This window comes from Delphinus delphis, chromosome 2, assembly GCF_949987515.2.
Source record: "Delphinus delphis chromosome 2, mDelDel1.2, whole genome shotgun sequence".
NCBI classification, from domain to species: Eukaryota; Metazoa; Chordata; class Mammalia; order Artiodactyla; family Delphinidae; genus Delphinus; species Delphinus delphis.
Genome location: NC_082684.1, coordinates 160,691,877 through 160,717,490, shown reverse-complemented (window position 1 = coordinate 160,717,490; position 25,614 = coordinate 160,691,877). Strand labels below are relative to the sequence as shown.

General features: G+C 36.8%; 1 protein-coding gene across 20 annotated transcripts in view; it reads right to left on the bottom strand.

Moving 5' to 3' along the window:
- PARD3 (par-3 family cell polarity regulator) overlaps window positions 1-25,614 on the bottom strand; it is a 642,797-nt gene that overhangs the window by 256,119 nt on the left and 361,064 nt on the right. For 13 of the 20 annotated variants that reach the window (XM_060006131.1, XM_060006137.1, XM_060006132.1 and 10 more), the window contains 7 exons: window positions 24,270-24,395; window positions 22,737-23,116; window positions 18,707-18,846; window positions 15,999-16,127; window positions 13,629-13,667; window positions 1,546-1,734; window positions 76-246 (listed from right to left, as the gene is read on the bottom strand). In XM_060006131.1, coding sequence (XP_059862114.1) covers window positions 76-246; window positions 1,546-1,734; window positions 13,629-13,667; window positions 15,999-16,127; window positions 18,707-18,846; window positions 22,737-23,116; window positions 24,270-24,395 — 1,174 coding nt within the window. The remainder of the gene's footprint in view (window positions 1-75; window positions 247-1,545; window positions 1,735-13,628; window positions 13,668-15,998; window positions 16,128-18,706; window positions 18,847-22,736; window positions 23,117-24,269; window positions 24,396-25,614) is intronic. The other 7 variants (XM_060006135.1, XM_060006138.1, XM_069540486.1 and 4 more) reach the window with 1 other exon arrangement.

Genomic DNA, 25,614 nt, shown 5'->3' with positions numbered 1-25,614 from the left:
ATTCTTGGCCCAATGTTAGGGAAGAACTTGGTCCTACGACCATTTCAGATGCCTCTTGTCTTCCTCATTCTTTACCTCGGTGCCTTTGGTTATTCTCCTCGCCACAATAAGCTGGATCATTCCTCGCTTGTTCCCTTCGGTGGACATGGACCTCCGGAGGGTTTCCATGGCATCCTGGTTTGTCTTGCCCAACAGGGATTCTCCATTCACTGCTATCAGTTGATCGTTCACCCGAAGCCGCCCATCCTGGGAAGGAGGCAGGTTAAAAATAAGTGCCATTAAATAGCCTGTGATAAAAGCAGCTGCTTTTCCCTTTCGTTAAATAAATAAATAAAAACAGAGCAAAAAGAAAAGGGCTTTAATACTAATGGATTATGCCCAACTGAACACCAGCAGAATAATGTGTAAGCGGCCCTTGCAGCCTGTGTCTACTTCAATCATTTATACATTTGTAAATCAAGTCATTATCATAATCTGTTTACCAAAATAGCATACTAATTCATAGGACACAAAGTGATTATTTTCCTGCTTCCAGAGACACCCAGAGAGGTTATTTACACCCAGAGAGGTTATTCACAACGTGCAAAAGCTCCAGGCTATTAGACAATTGCAGAGAAGTGCGCCCTTCACAGAGAGCCAGGAAATTTTCTCTAGACTGGGAAACAGGAGAAGTGACCCATGGGAGGGGATGGGAGGGGAGGGGAAGAGAGTAACCTTTCCGGTAGGTTAGCTCTGCGCCAGAACCTGAGCTAAGTCTTTGCAGAGATAACCTCCATTTCACCCTAATGACCATGGGCTGTGAATTCTGTGAGACCCAAAACGGGGAGTCGAAGATATGAATTCCTCTCGGTGAGAGATCACTGAGATTGCACTAGTTGTTTGATCATGGATGGGGTATTAGGAAGAAAACAGAAAACATTTAAGTGTTACAGGGTATCAGAATACGCTACCCCAAAACACGCCACTTTGGCATGGGGATTATTTTAGCAGAAGGCAACTGAGAAATGGCAGACACAGGAAGGGGGACCTGTCCTCCCTGCGTCTGGCTGAATGTGGGCATAAGGTTCTCCTTGTGAAGGTGCCCCCTCTCTTCTCCAGAACCTGGAAGGGGAGAATGACCCTCACCACCAGAGACAGAGGTGCACTGAGATGAGCCTACAAAATAAGGCTTTTCTACCATCGGTTTCCTTCACACATTTACCATCCCACTATTTACCACACCTGGAAGTCCGAACCCTCTTTCTTTGTCTAATCCCTACTCCACAATTTATCAGCATTTGCTAAAATGGTATATAAGCTTCCAAGTCTAACTGCTTCTTTAGGTTTTCACTTTTCCTGTGGAGCCCCCATCCATCAAATTTGTAAACATTTTCTCCTGTTAACCTGTCTTTTATCAGTTTAATTCACAGGTCACAGGAACAGGATCTAAGAGGGTAGAGGAAAGAATTCGCCCTTACTGCTTCCATGTTTCCAAAATAAGAATAGGGCTGTAATTAAACATTTTTGTGAATGAGCATAAGCTTGATAATGTTGACATCTGCTTACTTTAGATGCTGCTCCTCCATTAATAATGGACTTGACGAAGATTCCTAAATCGGCGTGGTTCTCCTTTGACCGGTTACCTTTGACACTGACGCCAAGACCAGCAGATCCTGAATCATTCAGCGGAACTTCAAACGTCAGAAATTCCCTGGTGCCATCAGGTGTGAGAACAGTATCCTCATCTTCTGCTTTCTAACAGGAAACAAAATTGCGCATCATATTCCAATGTTTCTTTCTGTTATTTTTAAGGACTGCTAATGAGCAGTTCTTTAATCATAACAGGCACAGTATCTCCACCAAAGTTCCACAACAAGATCCATGATAACAGCGCATCTGCATCCCCTCCAGATGATTCCTGGAACCAGCTGTTAATATTTTTATGCGGTACTTGTTTCAATATTGAAACAAACCTAAACCAGATTCTGAGAAATATAGGGAAAAAAATGTAGCAGGACTAAAGTCATGCAGACTCAGAGTTTTGGTTTGTTTTTTTGTTTTTTGTGGGTTTTTTAAAAATCTCTTTATATATTCTAAACCACAGGAGAAAAGCAGTAACAGCAGGAAATAAAAATAAATAAATATAACTCATTTGTCCCTTTGTTTTTCACTAGAATTTTCAATGTTATTAATAGTTTAATGTTCACTAAGGGTGCATCATTTTATTCACAAACAGTAACAAATCCTGACGATACAAAGTCAGCACAAAAAACAGTATTCATTTTCAGAGAGTCACTAGAGAGTTTTAACCTTCGACATCTGTGAGATGAAGTAGAGATAAACAACATTAGAGAAGTTTTTTTCCACAGTACTGTACGATACATCTACAGCTGGGGATATTATTCAAGCAATATTGTTTAATTAAAGAGTTGTACATGCCGGCTTTGACTTCGTAATTGTAGCCGTCGAGTGCATAAGGAGACTGTTGCAGAACCCGACGCATTTGAGATACACGAACTTTTGCTCAGCTCCCCTAAAACAGCAGGGAGGAAATGAATGCTTCAAGTATAACCTGATGAAAGGCAGTGAGATGACATATAAAATGTCGGACACCGGAAGAGGAAGCCATCTGCCTTCTGTCATCCTCTTTAGGGACCCCAGCTCTACACTGGCCATCTCCAAATAGATGAGGCCAGAGTTCTTTATCAAATTCAGCATTTCATTTTATGTCGCATAACAGACATGTGGCACAAGCTCTTTGAATCACAACTAAATGACTCATCTAGTCCTACAACTTTTCCTCCTTCTCTTTTTGTAATTTTGGAATATTTCTCCAGCATCCACCTATTCATTCAAGCTAGCAATATTAAATTACACTTGAAGAATGGTTCAACATCTAATGGTTCAACATCTAACGGTACATAATTAGGCTGGAATATAACGCATCCTTTAAAGATTGCACTTTTAAAGAATGTTCAATTACACACATGAAAGCCTATTGCAGAGCAATGGAAATGTAGGTAGACTTCAGTTTTTTTCTTTGTCTCTCAACACATTTTTAAAATTTTTCTAATAATTATCAAATTAACATAATAATGATAAAATAATTTAAAATATTAATTTTTAATAATAATTTGGAGATTTAACATGCAATCTCAGATATCTCAATTAGATGAAATAATTTTTGGAAGTACAGAGTGTATCAGTAAGAGATTTTTTTAAAAGATTATCATAATACAAAAGATATGTTATTTTTAAATCTCCAAATCCATAATAACATGATTTTTTAAAGTTCCTAATTGACTAATATTCATTGTTAACATTCTTTGTGCCATCTCAAAAGATAGCCTCATAGTTATCAGGACAAGGTGTGTTTTAAAAAAAATCATTAATATGTTAAAAACAGGAAAACTATATATATAATAAAGAATCTTACAGAAAGAACAACTTGAAAAGATACAAAGGGATAGTACGTTAACTATACAAAGTAAATACATTTCAGTATCAAAATCAAAATAAAGCCTATACCTACCCATTATAAAAGCCTTTTTACACTTAAAATATTCCTAGAGAATAATTACAGGTCAAATAAAATCAATGGATTTGGGAGAAATAAACATTAGATACTCACATCAAAACATTAACATCATATTTACTATGCATCACATTTACTACGACATATTTACTATTGACATCATATTTACTATACTATCTTTATATACTTGTTTTGCTCTTAAAATTTTATTTTCATCCATACGGTTCAAAACAATTCAAGAGTAGTAAATAAAGACCTTGTGTGAACGAATACAGCTACTTCAATATAAAATCTGTTTCTGATGTTTGAAATACAACATAGTACCAAAACACACTACAGCCCCTCCTACTTTAAATTCAGAAGTAACTGAAAGATAAAATTCACTCTGTGAATCAGAATCAGTATTTATATTCCTGGGAAAGTTGCACTTGAAAAGACACGGAAACCAAAGATAGTCCTTAACTGGGCACATTTAGATCTGATCATTCAGTACGTTTATTTGCCTCAAATCTGGAAGGTTCTCAATTGTCACTTACTGATTTATATCGTTTGGCTTTTTAACGTTTACTGATTTTGACATTTCCATAACGTTTTACAAAGGCTTAAAATTCTCATTTTTCTTCTACTTGAAAAATCAAGATAAGGAGCTGACTGAATATATGAAGAGAAATTTTAATCAAGTTCAAGTCACTTCCTGACGTGCCCTGCTCTGAACCTGTCTTAAAGGAGACTGTATTCTGCATGGGAAAGTTTCATTTCTTATGAAAACTGCAGATGGGAATAATATTCTTTTTCAGCTTTCTTATCAAGTCTTAAGTCATTATTATCATTAAAAACATTTAAGTGAAAGATTGTACTTTTCCTTTGATATTGCATTATCAATCTATTTGGCTCTTGACATAAGACTGAAATTAATTCCAACTTTGAGAACTTAATTCTCTGGCAGCAAAATGTTTAAAAAAATTTGCTCTTTAAAAACCATTTTTAAGGCTACTTTATAGAGAATTTTCCCAAAATCTTACTAGTATGGGGATCTCTTCATTCTGATATAAAGGAGAAGCTAATTTTCTATCACCTTCGATTCTTACTCTATCCAGATTCTGTACTCTCTCAACCGTTTCTTGAGTCAAGTTCTTTCTAAGGAAACATGATGAATATTTTGTTCCCTTTAACTTGCTCCTCAAGCCATTTGGACATGAATGTCACTCAAGTGCACATTATGTCCCTCATGTACAGACATGTATGTACCCAAGTGATTTTCTATCAGTGCAACCTGTCATGTTTTCCCTCGGCCATTACTCCATTGGCATTTTTGCCTTCTAATATCCAGAAAAACAGGGCATTTTTGCAAAGCATATTAGAAGCAGGGAACCTACTGCATGGGCAGTATGAAAGCTGTTTACTTTCCTGCTATCCTCAGAACAGCAGAAAAGATACACACATATCTGCAGCGAGACAGAAAAACAGCCACAAATGATCAGCACTAAAGCCCAGTTTTCCCTCCTCTCCAAACAAGCCCCAACTGCTAAGAGGAGACAGCTGGCCCATAGGCCACTCTAAGTCTCGGTTAATCTGCAAAATGGGTAACAAGGAAGTAAAAGTTGATTATATTACATGGCCGAAACATAATCGTTGGGCAGAGATTAGTGCTGGGATGGGGATGACGGGCTAGGAAGGAAAACCTTATGATGGATCTTAAAAAGCAATTATGCCATCATATTCTCACACTTAACACCTGTTTTCATAAAAGTTAAAGAGAAAATACACTTATTCTATATCTAGAGATTAAATAATATGCAGGTAGAGCAGACAATTGGTAACAACCATTTACGGTTTTAATCAAGAGGAGGATTTTTTTAAATAGAGAAGTTATCGTGTTTATTTTTTTGCATAAAGGACTAACCCTCCAGTTTCTTTAAGCTATATATTTTCATTTATCCCATATGTGAGATGAATGTTTATGCATGATATTTGTGTTGATATTTTAATTATTCTTATTAGCAAAGTTAAAATGTCACATCTGGCTTTATTGTGCTCTTTTCTGATTTAAACAATAGACGTAAAATAAATAACAAGAATTTTAAAATGTTTCGCTTGATGCTACAAATTTTGAGGAAAAAAAACAGGTTTTGTACAGTTGTTAATCTGTAATGTGAAGCCAGAAAAATCCTTAATCAAAGAAATGTCACACAAACCCAAATTGAGGGACGTTCTCAAAGTAATTTGCTCTTCAAAAATGAAAAGAAGGGCTTCCCTGGTGGCGCAGTGGTTGAGAGTCCGCCTGCCGATGCAGGGGACGCGGGTTCGTGCCCCGGTTTGGGAGGATCCCACGTGCCGCGGAGCGGCTGGGCCCGTGAGCCATGGCCGCTGAGCCTGCGCGTCTGGAGCCTGTGCTCCGTAACGGGGGAGGCCACAACAATGAGAGGCCCGCGTACGGCAGGAAAAAAAAAAAATCAGAACAGATATCCTCTTTTCATTTACTTCGAAAGAATAAAGAGGGCATCCCTGGTGGCTCAGTGGTGAGAGTCCACCTGCCGATGCAGGGGACACGGGTTTGCGCCCCCGTCTGGGAAGATCCCACATGCCGCGGAGCAGCTGGGTCCGTGAGCCATGGCCACTGAGCCTGCGCGTCCGGAGCCTGTGTTCCGCAATGGGAGAGGCTACAACAGTGAGGGGCCTGCGTACCGCAAAAAAAAAAAAAAAAATGAAAAGCAAAGGTAAACTGAAGAAATGTTCCAGATTAAAAACGACTAAAGAGGCATGACAACTAGATGCCAGGTGTGATCCAAAGGATTTGTTTCTTATGTATTCGTTCATTCGTTCACATCTGCACACCATGAAGGACACTAACTGAGACAACGGGTAATACAACACTGTTAAGTCAATGTTAATTTCATGGCTTTGGTAACTAAACATGATTACATAAGAAAATGTCCTTGCTCTTATTAAAGATAAAACTACCATATGATCTAGTACACACACTAAAGATTTACAGATAAAGGGGAGTTACATCTACAATTTATCTCAATTCTGAATAAACTTATATAGTAGGAATGAAAGGAGGAAAAATTACAGGGAGGGGAAAGGGGGGAATGGAAGAAAATTACATATCAAATGTGGCAAAATATTAACAATTGGGGAATGTGGGAGAAGGGTATACTGGAGTTCCTTAGGCTATTCTTAAAACTTTTCTGACAGCATGATGTTTTAGAATAAAAATTGCATGTAGTAATTAACCCAGAATAGTTTTGCTATATCTAAAACAGTTCTTATTTTAAAAACAGACATTACTACCAACATAATCTTTAAAATAACTTGAGTTCAATAACAAAAAAAATCATAAAATAAATTTTAAAGTTATTAATTTTTACCACTATACAACAAAAGGAGGACAATAAAAAATAACTAAGATATGTTCCCCAAAGGAAAATACACCAAACATTAGGAAATCCTTAACTTATTATAGAAGTAGGGAATTTCAAATGAATCCCCTAAAAACTGATAAGAGATTCACTATACAAAATCATTACTATTCTTGTAAGATCATGAAAATATTATTCTATCCCAATCTTGGAATAAGATTGTTTTAAACTAAGTTTGAGTCATTTGGATTGAAAAGTATTTCATTGAATCATGACTTTAAAATAGGTTTGAATATTTAAAGCACTAGAAACAGAACACATTTTATAAAATTCTTTGTGATAATAGCAACATTAGATGCTCAAAACCAAACTATTAAGGTCAGCATATGATTAGTGTGTGACAGTATAAATCTTCAACAAAAACTCAAATTAGAGAATTTTGTACTCTTTCATCTGTGTTACCTAGGATATTGAAATTAATTTACATTATAGGCCTAAAGAAATGTCTGATGATCAGTTTATCCCAAATAACTTATACAAAGTTTTGGATGAAGATGTAACCACCCGTAATTCAGTCCCCCACTTGGGGCTCCCTATTTGCTTTGTCTGATTTGACTATTTTTCCCAGCTTTGTTGAGGTATATTTGACATATAACACTGTAAATTTAGGGTGCACAGAGTGTTGATTTGGTACATTTATATATTGCAAAATGATTACCATCACAGCTTAGCTAATACACCTCCATCACACCACAAAAGTACCATTTCTTTTCTGTGGCAAGAACATTTAAGATCTACTCTCCTAACAACTTTTGAGTATATGACACACTATTATTAACTATAATCACCATGCTCTACATTAGATCCCCAGAACTTACTCATCTTATAACTAGAAGTTTATACTCTTTGACCAACATCTAATACATTTATTTATTTTATTTTTGGCTGCGTTGGGTCTTCATTGCTGCGCACAGGCTTTCTCTAGTTGTGGTGAGCAGGGGCTACCCTTTGTTGTGGTAGACAGGCTTCTCATTGCAGTGGCTTCTCTTGTTGCGGAGCACAGGCTCTAGGCGCGTGGGCTCAATAGTTGCAGCTCGTGGGCTCCAGAGCACAGGCTCAGTAGTTGTGGCGCACAGGCTTAGTTGCTCCGTGGCATGTGGGATCTTCCCGGACCAGGGCTCGAACCCATGTCCCCTGCATTGGCAGGCGGATTCTTAACCACTGCGCCACCAGGGAAAGCTCAACATCTCCTTTTTCCCCTCACTCTCCTGGTCCTCGCTACCACCATTCTTGTCTCTGTTTCTATGAGTTTGGCTTTTTTAGATTCCACATATAAGTGATATACAATATATGTATGTATATATATAACATGTGTGTGTGTACACACACACACACACACACACACACACACATACACACACATCGTTAACCATTCATCCACTGGTGGACATTTAGGTTGTTTCCACATCTTGGCTATTGTAAAAAGTGCTGCTGCAATGAACACAGGAGTGCAGATATCTCTTCAAGATCCAGATTTCTTTTCCTCTGAATGAATACCCAGAAGTGGCATTGCTAGATAATATGGTAGTTTTATCTTTACTTTTTTGAGATAACTCCACACTCTTTTACACAGTGGCTGCAGCAACTTACATTCCCACGAATAGCGCACAAGGGTTCCCTTTTCTCCACATCCTCACAACTTGTTATCTCCTGTCCTTCTGATGACCATTCTAATAGATGTGAGGTGATATCTCATTGTGGTTTTGATTTACATTTCCCTGTGGATTAGTGATGTTGAGCACCTTTTAATGTACCTGTTGTCCATCAGTAAGTCCTCTTTGGAAAAATGTCTGTTCAGTTCTTCTGCCCATTTCCTAATCCGATTGTTTATCTTTTTGCTATTGAGTTGTGAGTTCTTTATATGTTTTGGATATTAATCCATTATCAGATATATGATTTGTAAATATGTTCTACTATTCCAGAGGTTGTCTTTTCATTTCATTGGTTTCCTTTGCTGTGCAGAAGTCTTTATATTTGATGTAGTCTAATTTGTTTATTTTTACTTTTGGTGTCAAGTCCAAAAATTCATCACCAAGACCAATGTCAATGTGCTTACCCCATATGTTTTCTTCTAGGAGTTTTATGGTTTGGGGTCTTACATTCAAATCTTTAATCCATTTTGAGTTGGTTTTTGTACACGATGTACAATAGAAGACCAGCTTCATTCTTTTTCATGTGACAGTCCAGTGTTCCCATCACCATTTATTGAAGAGACTACCCTTTCCCTATTGCATATTCTTGGCTTCTCTGTCATAAATCAATTAATCATATATGTGTGGGTTTATTTCTGGGCTCTCTATCCTGTTCTATATGTCTGTTTTTATGCCAGTATCAAACTGTTTTGATTACTATAGCTTTGTAATATAGACAAATCAGGAATTGTGATGCCTCCAAGTTTTGTTCTTTCTTAAGATTGTTTTGGCTATTAGAGATCCAATAGATTCAATATGGTTTCAGTGAATTTTAGGGATTTTTTTTCCTATTTCTGTGAAAAATGCCATCAGCATTTTGACAGGGATTGCACTGAATCTGTAGATGGCTTTGGGTAATATGGACATTTTAACAATATTAATTCTTCCAATCTGTGAGTATGGAATATATTTCCATTTATTTTTGTCTTTTTCAATTTCTTTCATCAGTGTCTTACAACATTCAGTGTGCAGGTCTTTTATCTCCTTGGTTAAATTTATTCCCAAGTATTTTATTCTTCTTGGTCCTACCGTAAATGGGACTGTTTTCTTAATTCCTTCAACTGTTTTCTTAATTTACAGTGGGGTCAACATGGTAGGCTTTACTTGATATACCACAACCATTAGTTTAATAAGTCTATGACCATGCTTATTGACTAGCTCATTAAATTTCCAAATCAAGATTATAACCTGTCTGAAGTTAGCTTATCAAGATGCTTCCTGATCTTCAGGGAAGGTCCCCAAATCTCCTCAATGTATCCTTGCAGTTTCTACAGGGAGATCTCACTAACTCTTAGAATGAATGCTGAATTCTTGACATTTAAGCATGTTTTATGTCTTATCCGTATGGTCTAGTATCATCTCTGAACACTATTATTTTCTAAAGCCCTACTTCTATCCAGTAGCTCTGAATATGTTTTATGTACAATTATATTCTTACATGGATCTTACCAAAGAGTTCTTGGGGGCCTTCCTAAGGAGGTCTGCATAGCTCTTTGAAGCCCAAAGAAGAAACTGGCGCTTTGGTAAGTCCAGGCCTGATAGCCTGTAGGTAAATTCACTACTTCATTGTGATGGTTACTTTTGTGTCCACTTGGAAAGTGTTTTTGGATGAGATTACCATTTACATTTGTGAACTCTGAATAAAACAGATTGCCCTCCACAATGTGACTGGGTCTCATCCAGTCAGAAAACAGAACAGAAAGACAGGTCTTCCTGAGCAAGGGGGAATCCTCCGGCAGACTGCGTTTGGACTTCATCGGCACCATGGACTCTGCTAGGTCTTTGCCTGCTAGCCCACACTGCAGATTTGGACTTTCCAGCCTTTATAATCACACAAACCAATTCCTTAAAATAAATCTCTGTCTCTATATCTACGCATCCCATTGGTCCTGTTTCTCTGGAGAACCCTGACTAATACACCCATGTATTGTCTTGTCCAACCTGGACATCCACAGGAATAAACTATCAAGTGAATGAACTTTTCAAAGGCAAAGGAGTTTGTTCAGGACATGGAATAAGTGAGCTTGAGCCTCTGCTAAATAATTCAGCTTTCTGTCCAATTCTGAATGGACAGATAACCTAAAACTCAGTAGGGTTTCTAGTTGCCCGCTCTCACTAATTAATACAATATTTAGAAGATGTACAAGAAACCTGCTTCTCAGATATTTAAAAGGTCTACCAACTATTGGTACAGCCCTACTCATCTACCTAAATGACCTTTTTAAAAATTTCTCGGACTTAATCAGTTCTGGGAGTCATTGTGATAATCAACTAACAAACAAACTAACTGAGCTTGAGGACATTCCATTCTCAAAGTGCTTACAATCACAGAAAGTTTAAGTAGTATCAGAGAATTTTGCGACTTGAATAAATTTAATGATTTGCCATCAAAAGACAGAGAGAAGCAGAGATCCTGGAATTCAAGTTTTTAATTATAATTTTAACATGAAGCCTCTAACAGTCCAAAATGGTATCACCTAGCAGGAGCAGAAAGAGAGGCCCAGATGTGAGAGAGAAAAGAAAGAACAAGAAACCGAAAAGAAAACATTTAGACAAAAACAAAAACAAACAAACAAAAAAACTGTACTTTCTTTAACTTAGCTTGGAAAACTCTTATCAGAAAAAAATTCCCGTTTGTAATTGCAAGTCAGACGCACATACACATATATCATCTCTTTTGTTAAGGTGACTGAATTGTCATTTGCTCTGGCGTGCTATCAAGAACACAGAAAGCTTGTGGGTGAGGAGTGAAGCAGAACAAACCTAGACACTCTCAACGGAATACCACATTTAAAGCCAAAGCTGCTTCTTCCCGTTAGCGATTACAAACTTCAGAGCTAATCCTCAATCTCCTCACAAGGACTGACTAAATGTTTTGAAAGAACACACCTATCTTTACTGCTTGTATCATCATTTTCCATCTCAGATCATCTTAGGCATAAACAGATATAGTTTATGTGTGAAGTCACTGGCTTTTCCAAAAAGTTCTGATATTAAGATTCCAAACACCAAAGAGTGGTTCTTCACCCAAGGATCACGTTGCAAAATGCCGTTAGCATTTATCTTGCAACTCTTTCATGGTGTGGTTATTGCTCTGAAAGGTTTTTAATATATATAAACAAATCTATCAATCTACTCTCTTAGGACATTTGGCTTTGCCATGCTGGGACGAGCATTTACTTTCCAAAGTTAACAGAGAAACTTTTCACATATTTTCTCAATATTTTTTGGTATGTTTTTAGGTTTAATTTCATAATTAACTGGGATTTATTTTGGTGTATGGTGAGAAAAAGGAATCTAACTTTTTAAAGTGAATGGCCAATTGTTCTAAACACTAAACAAACCACTCTTTACCGCTATTTTGAAATGTCTCCTCTAACAAACATGCACACACACGTAAACACTGGGACTGCTTACATCATCAATGTGTTTCAGTGATCTACTTGTCTGTTCCTATAACAATATCATGCTATTTAAGTATTCTAGCTTTAAAGTACCTTTTGCTATCATTATTGTCTTTTAAAATAAATCATTCTTGTGCCCCACTTGACTCTTCAGAATCAACTTGTCCAATTTCTCCTCACCTCTCAACATACCCGCCATCACACCACACACACACACACACACAAATAAATACTATTGTGATTCTGATTAACTATCACAGACCTATTGATTTAATGGGTAAAAAATGAAGGCTGTGAATTTCCTACAACCTGTACTTATGAATGTGTAACATTCTCAAGGTTGTTTACTGATTTTCCTCTGAGGTCTGATTATTCATCCATTTCTGTAATGATGGAATATTTGAAAATAACATTTTGTTTGTTTATTAGGTTCAGAGTTGTCTGGTTATGAATGTGTCAAGAAAAATTAAATTATGTAATGCTATTATTAGTGTTAATTATTTTATTCAATTTCTTCGTATTCTTACTGTATCTGTCTATCTAACATATGCCAAATTCTGGAAAAATATGTATTAGCATCACCCACCATGGGTATGGTTTTGCTAAAGTTTCATTTTACTCACAAAGGTTTGGGAATGACATGTGTTTGTGCTGTGCTGTTTAATCTATAAAAGATCCTGACTGTTGGAATTTCTACTGGATGATATCAGGTGTCAATATAAAACACCCTCTCTTTCTTCCCCATGCAATGCACCCACACAAAAAAGAAGATAAGTTCAGAGACTGATATGGCAATCCTTACTTTCATTATGTTAGTACCACCTGTTAGTACTCAACTTGTTCCTTTATTTTCAGCCTGTATTAGGATTTATCTTTTAAACACCTATTTTTTGCTTTTTAATCTAAGCTGTGAAAGCTTACTTCGGTTGGGAGAATTAGCCCCTTAAAATATACTATAATAACTGATAATAAATAACTTATTAAATATAAGTTATTATGACAATATGTTTAGTCTAATTGCTGATATTTTATTTTTCGTGTTTATGATACATTTGCATTGTACTTTTAGCCCTCCCTATTTTTTCTATGCCTGAGTTGTTCTCTTTTTTCATTTTTGTAGCCTCTTATAGCACTTCACAACTCATGAAGTCTATATATATATATAGATAGATAGATAGATAGATGTTAAACTACTAAGTTCACCAATTTTACTCCCTCTTAATATGCAGGTCTTTAATGTCTCCTTTTTATCCCTGTCTGATTAAAAATAATCACAAAATATTCTTCATTTGGGGTAGTAGCAATAAGTCACTCACCAATTTTGCTCCCTCTTAATATGCAGGTGAATAGGAAAGTCTTTAATGTCTCTTTTTTATCCCTGTCTGATCAAAAATAATCACAGAATATTCTCCATTTGGGGTAGTAGCGATAAGTCACTTAAGGTAAGACCACTTTGGGATTTAATAAATCTTTGTATATTAGGATCTATTATGAGCCAAGAAAAGAGAGGACACATAACTTCATAATTAATTAGTAAGAAGTTAGTTCAATTTATCTTTCCAACATCTCTGCATCCTGCAAAAGACAAAGCTCTTACCGTTTCTTTTGGAATCTGCATCTGGCTTGGCTCTGCATTCTAGAAGAATTGAAGAAAAACATAAATACAGACTGACCAAAGCCATCTTCAACACACAGGGACACAAAGCTTTACTCTCAAGGAAAAATTGTTTGTTCTTAAAATCTACAAAATATATAGAGGGTGATTATAGTAATGGCTGATATGTTACTCTGTCTTGCAGACTTTCACTGATGTGGTTATATTATCTTACGTGTGTGGGCGGGGTTGTTTAAAATTTAGAATTGTTCTAGATGTAAATTTTTACTTGCTCATTCACAGTAGATCATGAATTTATTATTTGGAGGCAAACAAGTCTCACGAAACTGCTTTTCTATTCCTGGCACTGTTTCTAATTTTGTTTTCTAATTTTCCCAACTAAGTCTAAATTATAAGGTATATTGTAATTTGATAGCTAGACCAGAGAATAACAGTCTGAACCACGAGCATCATACTTTACAATATTACACAGGTTATAAATGTGATTTTTTTCCATGTATTATAGAGTTGTTTTAATTAATAGATACAAGGTTGACTTATAAAAAAAAAAAAAGGGCACCTATTGATAAAAGTATTTTGTTTTAGACACAGAATTTAAACACAGACACCCCAAACAGAGGAAAAGAGCTCTGTTAATTGGATTGAAAGATCATTTTCAATGCACTCCTTTAAGTTTTCAGAATTTTCTTTCTTTTAAACCTTGAATAGCAGCTGCAACGTGAATAAACTGACGGCCTACTGGCTCACTCCTTAATGAAAAGCTCACAAGCAATAAATTAAATAACCAAGAAAAAAAAAAAAAAGGGAGGCAGCAGAAGGGGAAAACAGAAGCCTGGAAGATCAAAATTGGACCAGAAGAACTTGAATAACCTTAAGCTGGTCTGTGCTGGCACTAACTCGGGAACGGCTGTAAGAGCAGTGTTTAAGCTTTGGCAACCTAATAATGCCAACTATCACCCAGGCTCAGATACACTGAGGAAGGACTAAAGCTTTACTGCATCGAAAGCTTCGTGTTTTTTTTAAATTTTTTTTTTAACTGCTCATTTACAATTTAATAGAGACAACTCCAGATTTAGGATCAGGTGGCATTTAAAGCACAGAATTGGATAACAGTGGGGGGAAAATGGAAAACCAAATTTAAATTGAGAAGTAATGCATTAAACATTTCTAAATAGAAATAAAGAAGTTTTCATCATTTCTCAAAATCTACTTAAAACACAAGTGTTCAGTTTTCAGCCCTATCACAATCTGAAATTTCCATGAAATCATAGTAAATTGTCAGTGTGTGTGTAACCAAGAGATGGGATATTCCCAAGACTAAAATCTGTTTTATAATAAAAGGAAATTTTTATTAACCATGACACATCCATACTTGAAGGATTAGCCTAAGAGAATTAGGGCAATCGGACAAATTTGGGAACTGCGTCCCTAAAACCGCTCTAGTATATACGGATTCATTATTGTTTAGATAAAGCTAAAAGCTATCTGAAAGACAGGTCAAATGTCCTAAAATGACCCAACTAGAATCTGTTTTGAAATATTTAAAATACCACTTGTACTTGAAGTAAAACAAGTTTCCTACCACACCAAAACAAAAGATAAAGGTGATTCCTCCAATTATATTATTTCTACACATAAATGAAACCTACCACTTTTTGCAGAAAAACATTAAGAACTGTGTCGATTTAATATACAGATTTCGTTCACACAAATACTATGTAAATACCCCTATCTAATATTTAGATGCACTGACATATGTATAAAAAGTGAAATAAATAGTTTGCAAACAAATGCCTTTTCATTTCATTTATGTCATTCTAAATAATGTCTATGTTGGGAATTAATGGCCCTGGGGCTTATTGCAACTCAGGTCTTTTTACTTTCAATAAGAGTATTTAATTAAGGTCCTCTTTTTCATACAACAGTAAGCAAGCATCTTTATTTGGCTTAGCTACACGTACCATGAAAACTTGAAATATGAAAATTTGTCATATGTAGTGGAGAAGATGGCAAGCTTTCAACAACAGCCTCTGAAGTGACAGTTATGGAATAATAGACATCTCTGTATTCAATCAGTCCCTCTAAAAGCGTTCAGTAATAAACATTTGCTGTCCTAGAAAATATCCCTGCAATCTGATTTTCAAATACTCTTGCACTCAACATTGTGGATATCTGTTTCCAAAACAGAAGAAATATGAGGAAGGAATGCTTGTATTATGCTAAGGCTGAAAGATATATAAAATACAGACACTGCTTGGAAAATCTCTTAATAAACACTGGCCAGCAGGTCGCTAGCCCGGATCCCTGCCTCATGTGCATCAGAAACCTTTCATCTGCTCTGAATTTACACACCAGTTCCCTTGGGTGGAAGGCATCTTCTTGGCGAAAGACCAGAAGGCTCACGGTCCCTTCCATCTTGGTGCTTCTCAACAGCGAAACAACTTCCTCCTGGGATTTGCCTGCTAGATCAACTCCATTTACCTGAAACAGACAAAAAGTTTTCAGCTGCGATACTGGGCAAACAGATAACAAGAGACGAGACACACATTCTAGAACTGATCATGTCTGCCGTGGAACATGGTTCACTGCGTGGTACATTCTGCCCTGATCTGATAACCAGCAGGCTGCTGGGGCTAATAAAGAAATGCAGACCAGTTACCTAGAGGTGAGGCAGGAAGCAGTCAACCCTTCAGGTCTTATCAATAAACCAAAAGCACAGCCACTAGTGCATTAACAAGTAACCAGAGATACAAATATATCTACAACGCCAAGTTAACACAAAACTTCCTGGCTTTGAACTGGGATATCTTGATGCCCTTGTGCATCACAGATTTCCTTACACCAAAATAAAAAGATGCCACCCTTGCAGAAGATTGTAAAAACACACTAAAAATATTTTGGTAAAAACATTTTAGCTTTCATTGAAATTTTACAGAAAATTACGATGATAACTTTTTAATCCCTAAAAAGCAAACACTGAAGAAGAATCTCTACTAAATAATATTTTTGGAGGGCTTGCAGTATTTCACTTCAAGATTTTTCAATGTTTTAAGAAAAAAAAATTTACCAGGGGAAAAAAAAAAAGAGAGAGAGAGAGATTTGAAAATACCACTTCCTGGGGAATCTCATCATTTTTTGTAGAAAGTAGAATATGACCAGCAAGCACTACATATTTAACAGGAATGAGAGTGGAAATTTCTTTTTCAAAGTATTCTATATTACTCTCTTTAGACAGAAATAGCATTTGTCTAAGGCAATTAAATATATCATTTAAATTGTAATATCAAAATTCCTGTAGTTTTAATGTTCTGGAACCTTTCCCCCACTGAAAACCTTATATAGCTCAATGCATTACTATCAAGGGATTGTAGGAAATAGGTCAGTAATAATAGGTTCAAAGAAAGCAGAACTTTTCCAGATAATTTTTAAAAATTAGTCACTTGATACTTGATTTAAATATAGGCTTGCAAATATCCAGATACTCAGAAAACCTTTTTGCCCACAGAACTGCTGATATTGTAGAAATACAACCAAGGATACTAGAGAGGTAGGTTTAAAATACGCCTGAGAGCTACAGAAGATAAAGCCTAATCCTGAAGAGATACAGATCGCAGACCCTTCCATTCCTCAAAAAGAAAAGCAAAAGCCTCTGTGATGTGTCACAAGTAAAGTAATTACATGATGAAAGGGAGACACAAAAATAAAGTGGATTACCTTTAGCAAGGAAGAAGGGCGGGGGCCCTGCAGGGAGAGAGGGGCAGGGAGGGGACAGGCTTTTTTATGATTTAGAGGCAAAAATAAGCTGATACACTTCCTAAATGAAACAAGCTACAATTACAAACGGGGACTAACAGTACCCCACTTACAGCCCGAGGACAAGAGGCCCTTTCTGGAAACAATGCCCTAAACACAATTTGTACTTAAACCTTCCCTTTTACTGGGTCTCTATCGCTCTCCCTTTAAAACATGGTGTCATGCAAACAAGACAAAGAGGAAAGAGGAAGATTGAAGGAATCTAGGCCCAAAATGTAGACACAGGAAAAAATCTGGAAGCTATTCCTTTGCTCCGTTACTTTTCAGTTAAGAAAAAAGGATAATGTCATAAAAATTTACTTTAACATTAGTGCTTGGTTTTTTTTCTTAATTTAAGTATAGTTGATTTACAATGTTGTATAAATTTCTGCTGTACAGCCAAATGATTCAGTCATACATACACATACATTCTTTGTTTAAATATTCTTTTCCATTATGGTTTACCATGGGATACTGAATATAGTTCTCTGTGCTGTACAGGAGGACCTTGTTGTTTATCCATTCAATATATTTAACACTAGTACTTAAATGCTAGTTAATAATTATGAAACACAGTGCCTGCCGCTAAAAATACAGACTATGTTTTCTAAAGAAAACACTAGAAAAACCACTAACAAAGTATCCTCTTTCTCCATCTTTCCCTCCTTTATTTCTACATGCACAACATTCACACAAAGTTCATACATAAGAAATTATGTATCTTTATGTATGTCAGAGATAGCTTCAAAGACCAATGAACCAAATGAAACCCATGAGGTACAGAAAGGAAATTTTGAAAGACTATTTCTTTTTTTTCCTGACATTTGATTTTTATGTCTCAATTCATTCTCCACGCTGACATTTCCAGACTTCCTTGTTCTTCTCATCAAGACACACTGTTTTCATTTACTTCATTTGTCTCTGCTCTGATTCCAGAGGAGATAACATTTCTATACTGCCAGACATAAATTTAAAGTCATCCAGAAATATAACCTAACAGACACTGTACTTACATAATGACAAATGTTATGTTATCTCATAAACCAAATGTCCAAGTAACTAAAAATTTATGAGTAAACTAAATGAAAAGACATTTTGCATCAAATAACACAGAGAAATGTAAAAGTGAAGCAGAAATACAATGTTTTAGGATGCATACTTCTGCGAAATTATATAATTTAATTTCATATTTTATGAAAATGTTCAAACGACTCTGACCCTTGAAAATGGAACTTTTCAAGAATCATGGAACATCTGAAGCCACTCACCTCTATGAGTCTATCTCCCGCCTTCAGTCGGCCATCTTGGATGGCAGCCCCTCGTGGGAGGATGTTTTTCACATAAATTGGAGCTGAGCCACCTATTGTCACATCCCGGGAAGTGATGCTGAATCCCAAACCTTCTGTACCTGAATATATAACAGAAAAAAAAAAGAGGTAAACAAAATGAGATATCTTGAATTTCACAAGTATATCATACATGAAGGATCTGTTATTATTCTCTACCTCAACTTGACATTTTGTAACTTTCACACTGACCTACCCATTTAATACTTTAAAAGTTGTAAGATTTTTCAACATAGACTAAATTATGGAAGGTTTAAATGGTATATATATCAAAATTCATTAGTCTAAGAAAAAACGGGAACCTAGTCAGACAGATGAAAATAATATACAAATATGCCTGCTGAATGTTTTTAAATTTGTCTAAATATTTGATTATGAAAATAAACAATTTCTCTATGCAAAAAACCCCCCCAAAAACCTGTTAAAACCCATAGTATCTCAAGTATCAAGTACGACTGTGCAATAACGGTATCCAGATTTGAAGGGTAAGCAGTGAAGACAAGGAAGAGAACAAGTCCAGGGAGATGGAAAAGAAACAATGAAATGAGAAATGTTTCTAGACACAGATAAAAGAACCTCCCCAAACTGACAGGATGAACCATATTATCTTCGCCTAGTTCTCTTCTAGTTCACCTAAATCCTACCGTTTATATTTCTCAAAAAAAAAAAAAAAAAAAAAGGCAAATGACCCATCTGAGCTCATAGCTACCAAATCTGGGGATCAACATATGATGTTTAAAGGTACTGAGTACTGAGTACTGAGTGTACTGAGGCGTTTACACTTGACTGTGCTAGTGCATAATTTCAATTCCAGGCTCTTTGGCAGCTTTCTCGACAGGCACCCTTACAAGCTCAATACAGTGAAAAGGGTTATGTCACTGAAACCAACATGCAGTGAGCCAGAAAGAGCCAAGAAAAAATGTGAAGATAATGATAAATTTCTAATGAATCAACAGAATTTTTATAAGGCTTCCAATAATGATTCATTTCTACCAGAGCTTTTAAAAACTATATTAGGTTCCATTCCAGTTAAAATGACCTGAGGACAAATACTTGCTCAATAAAGGAAGAATAAAGAGATGTGTAAAGGTGAAACATCTACAGAACTCATTAATTTGATGCAGCACTCGCTAAAAAACTGTAAGTCAGGGTATGAATCTCTAAGTGAACAAATATGGGCAAATAAACATGAATAAAAATGTGGGTTAAAGAAGAAACAAAGTAGAAATGATGAAAACACAGTACATGTAACAAAAACCTACTGTAAATATTCTCAAATTCAAACAAAACATTCATTTACTTCAAGTCTGAAATCACTTTAATGTGCCTGGGCTGTTAATTTCTTAAGTCTTCTGTGAAGACTTGAACGGCATATTGTCTATATGAAATTCTCCTAATTATTCTGCTGGGACTTTTCCATATGTTTCTGTGCTTTCGTGAAACTCTAATGACTTGCAATAACATTTATTAAGGAAGAATTCTAAATTATTCTCCTTTCGCAATATTAATTTCTATGAACTACAAAGACTGATTGTTTTATGAAACAAAACACTATTAAAATATCAGCAATAACCCCTAAATCTGTACGCCAAAAGTTCAGGCAATGACCTTTCAAAGAAAGATAAATAGATATCAATTTTCATTTAGCAAAGCCAACAAAACATTTTGCACTGACTGAAATAGATCACTGACCTTCTCCTCTGACTTTATTAAAAAGCTAATTTCTACCAAAGAGCAGGGTATTTGAGAAGGCCAAAATGACAATAAATATTAAGAAATCATAATTACAGAAGCAGGTACATAGGGGCTCTTCTATTTCGACATGTTATATGACATAGTTCCAAAATTATGCCAAAGAATCATTATGACAAAGGCTTTCTTAGTCCTTAGCTTTGACCTCAGTTTATGAAGAGCTTCTGTCATTCAAATCGTGTCAGTTCACTTTGAACTGAATTTAAAGTTTAACACTGACAAACCCTACATTTTTGATGTACTTCATTAAAAAATGTTAAATGTAACCATAATAACTGGTAAAAACATTGCCTGTTAACTACAATGAAAACTTGTTCAACCTCATACAATCATTAAAACATCTCTATTTAGTACTAATCACAGACAATGAGCAGTCTTTGTCACTTTTATTTATAGTGAACATTATTTTTTTATATTTGTAAGTACTGGCAGAATGCACAGGCAGTTTCCACCTTTTGCCATACATTCTCATAGTTAATAAATTAAAATCAGGCCAGATCTATGACGCTCTGTATCAGTTATATAACTCAAGGTCAGAAAAATGTTTAAAAGAAAACTATTATTTCTATTTTTATGTTGATTGAGCATAATCTTTCTAAATTAACTTCTGTAACATGTAATCATATATTTTTAAATGCTACCAAAATAAAACTATTGATTTCTGTATTCAAAAGAGTGATTCTTTTAATGGCAAATAAAATTTCACTTCATTTAAAAAGTTCATATTATATCATAAGGAGTTAACATATAGTAATTGTATGGAAAACTGTAATTAAACAATGAATATGCCTATATCAGAGTAAAAAGGCAAAGGTATTTATGAACTAAAATCTTTATGACAATGGAAAATAGTCTTCCTTTTTGAAAGATCCCAAGCAGAATTTTATGTTTTATACAACTCTCTTTGTGTTTCTTGATATCCTTTTGCTTAAAAACCACGTCCTTTCATTTGAGTGTAGATAAAGGAAGAAAGAGAATCTGATATTCCTCTCACTTATGCATTAACAGGGCTAAAAGGGGTTTAAGCTGATGTGATTCTGTATCTGTAAGGGGTTTCAAAAGTGGAGTGAGGTTGTCAATTCCTGATCAGGTCAACCAAGTATTTGGAGCTTAAAAAGCCAGTAACCAGAAAGAAGGCATTTGTGGTTCACATAAAGTTCAATGAAAGAGTATGATTTAGAAAGGAAATAGGAATCTCAGAGTTTACAGAGTTGTAAACTCTACCCCGAATGGAAAGAAGAACGGTCTCAATGTCAGGACACGGAAAAGGTTCCAGTAAGAATCTGCTGCTGGTGGCCACATGACTTGAGGAAATCGCTCAGCCTCTCTGGTTCATTTCCAACTAACTGTAGGAGTTGGTTGAGCTCATAAAAGGAGAAATATTCTTTATAATGACACCAGTTTGAAGGACATGATTTAAAAATATATAAAAATGCTCAGCTAAAAGAGATGATTAATAGCAAAAGTATATCTCAGTGCCTGGAGGGGACGGTGACTGGGAATGAGAAAGCCAAACCTAGGAGCCTGATCTGAGTCATCAGGGAGGCCAGCACAGAACTGAATGCCTCCTGTACACAAGGATGCACTGTCTGAGGGCGGGGGATCCTTAAATAAACACACTGATGTAAGGCACAGGTAGTAAAGTACTAGCAAGGCCCATTCCGATTCCCCTTGTCACCTTGAGGAAGGGAAGAATGCGATACTCTGGAAGAGCAGGAGACAAGGGGCCAGTGGCCTTGCTTCTCAGCATTTCACCGGGAACCACCAACAGCTTCAAAGGAGTCAATCCCTTCCCGTTACCAAAGGACGGGCTGAACTGGAGGAAGGACTTCTAACGTCCTCTAGGGGGGCTGTATGTGGACATCAAGTGGGGCACTCAAAACAGTCAGAGCCTCCCTGTTGCTTTGGGTTTGATGGTAACATCCTGAAACCCATTTCCTTCGTTGCCAAAAATTTTACGGCAGTCGTAGCTGCTACTTTTTTCATAGAAACATAACGTTTAAGGCCTATCCTCTGATCTTCTACGTGTTAATTTTTATACAGCAAAGTGAATCTGAAGAGCATAAAAAAATATACAACTGTAAATGCTTTTTTAAAAAGATGTATCAGTTCTTAATAATGAGGTAAGACTCAGGACGCTTTGGGTTAGTTGGTTGATTTTGAAACTAAATTCTGTGAAAAACAGGAAGACAGGTCATACCTTTCTTAAGCTGGATGTTAAGCTTCTTGCCTACTTTTTTGGTGTTGTAACTACTGCTGGGACTGAACACGTGGTGTACGGCTGGGCCTGGAGCGGCGGGTGGCTTTCCCGAGGGCTGTGCACTCTGAGGTAGGAGTCGGGGGTGAGGGTCCGCGTGCTCGGGCAGGGGGTTCGGCCGGGGCACCCTCGGCAGAGCCTGCGGCCCTGCACTGTTCACACTCCTGTGATCCCCATGCTGGCTGTCGGGGCTGAAGCGGCTCGAGTAGTAATTGTTCCTCTCGCTTTGGGACAGTTGTTCGTACTGCTCTTTATTGGCTGCGGGAACCACATGGAACCAAATGATGGAGGTCCGCATGGCTTGGCGAAACATATGTTGTGCTCTGGGTTTGAGAGAGAATGGAAACTTAGCAAATGAAGACTGGCAGACTCGAAGATGTTACCAGCTTAGTTAAGTATACTCATTAAGCAACAAGGACGGACAGACTTGGTTGAAACTGAAAACAAAATTCTCATAAGCCATTTATCAATCGGGTTTGCAAGCTCTGATAGCAGCAGGGCTGTGTCTCCAAATATAAATTTCTCATTCTCTAGATAAAAATGACCAAGTTATGTACAACTACAGGCACAATACCAGTATTTTGGTATGCCCTCCACAGAAGACCCTCCGCTGTAAATCATTCAGTCATACTGCAGTTTTAAGCACAACAGGTATTATCATTTCAATATTAAGAGAAATTAAATATAACCTCCGTTCTACAACATTATCCAATACGACTTTTAAAAGTCATAAAGTATTTCCTTACAAGGAGACCAGTCGAGTTTTTAAAGAAATATATTTATAAGTATACTTAGAAAACTTTAGAAAGTGACTATCCATTACTTATCAGAAAAATTAATTCAAGTTTGTGCACGCAAAAATCTCAGGAATGCCAATGCAGCTTCAGTAACTCAAAATGTTAAGAGCTGTTGGCCACTGTGCTGTTCCAAGACCAGCCCAAGAAGCTACTCCATCTTATCTGGATCCCTAGGCAGGTCTTTAACCAAGTCCTTATGATTTCTGCTCATTTTTGCCTTATTTTATAGGAACTGGACAATTTTTATCTTTTTAATGGAGTAAGGGCTTGAGTCAGGATAAGGAAAATCTGAGTGGACACTGCAGGTCCAAGGAGCTTTGTCTTCCTATTTGCCACATTATATGTGACAAAGTTGGACGTGTGAGTTAAAAGTATAATAAAAACTAGCAACCTGATGGATTTTCCAAAAGGCGAGGAGGTGGCCAAACCGTAAAGCCTAAATCGGGCCCATAATATTTTAAGAAGTGCTGCGTCAGTCAGAGGGCGTTTGGAAACATAGTCTAATGACAGTGATTACCTGGAGTTTGATGAAATTTTTAAAAGCTAGATAATGGCAGAAAATACTCCTCTCCAGCATGAAGGCAGAGACCACAGACATATGGTCTGAGGTACCCCAATCGCCCGCACTCTGTCACGCCTGATGCAGGGAAAGTGCAGCAATGAGGCAGCACACACTTACTGTTCAAATCTTCTATTTCGAAGGTCGCCATCATTAATCCTGACAATGCAATCATTCTCATGAAAAAGGTTTTCTTGTTCAGCTTTACCACCTTTCTCCAATCGTTTTACTAATAACCCCAGGGTTCTGGAACATTAAGAATGCAAATCATTACACATGTAATATTTCCACCGTGCACAATGCCCTACTGCTTTAATGGCGGGGTTATACTTACAAAGACTGCCTAATAAAGGGGTGCCTTAAATTGCTATTCAGACATTTAAAAATAACGCCAACACAGAAATCACAACACTATAAATGGTGTGTAGAAAGGGATCCTTTCAATAAATATAGGCAATCGTTTCTGGCGTGTCAGTGTTATGCTTCTGCAACAAATCGTACCCTTCTCTCTATGCTTAAAAATGCTCCCGGCAGAGCTGGCCCCATGGCTCCTGGCCGTGGCGGTGGGCAGCATGGACGAGCATGGGCTGCGAGCAGCTCTGGCAGATTTCTGTTTTAAGCTAGCTGGTACAGTGCTGATGGCAGCCCCACCTTTCCATGAAAGGAAAGGTAACAAGGAGAGGCTAACCTGTACATGAGACGGAAAATTGGGGAAGATTCCCAAAACAGAAGAGTTTCCATTCTTGGCATCTGAATTTGGTAATGCCTCATGTTCTGAATTTCAAAACTTCTTAGGTCTCCCAAAAGTAAGTAAGTTGTTGCCATTATTCCCATCAGAAGAAAACAGAAAGCCGGCGACAGGTTCCAATAATGCCCGTCACCATTCACCCCTCCATGTGGACTCAAATTTCAAGTCGAAAGAAAAGCCCAAATGAACTTTTAGAGACCAAGATGGAGAAAAAAAAAAAAAAAAATATCACAAATGTACTTGGTCTAGAGCACTAACTCCTTGACGGACAGGATGGACATTCTTTATACCCTGGGACAAATAACAAACACTATATATGAACACAGCTTGATAAGAAATAGGAATCTCCACCTAGTTCTGATGCTCTGACTTAATTGACGGTTAGCATATAATCTGTATTATGATCATGTTAAAATTTTTATGAACTTATTTTTGGCTTGTCCCAAGCTTGCATTTTCTTTCATAATCCTAATATTTAGAGACAAAAAAAAAAAAATGCCCATACAGAAACTAGCATTTAGGGGACTTCCCTGGCGGTCCAGCGGTTAAGACTCTGTGCTTCCAATGCAGAAGGTTCGGGTTCAACCCCTGGTCAGGGAACTAAGATCCCACACGCCGCACAATGCGGCCAAAAAAAAAAAAGAAGCCAGCATTTAGAATCCTGAATAAATTAAAGTTGAAGATACCATCATTTCCAATCGCCTGTCTGTATTTTCC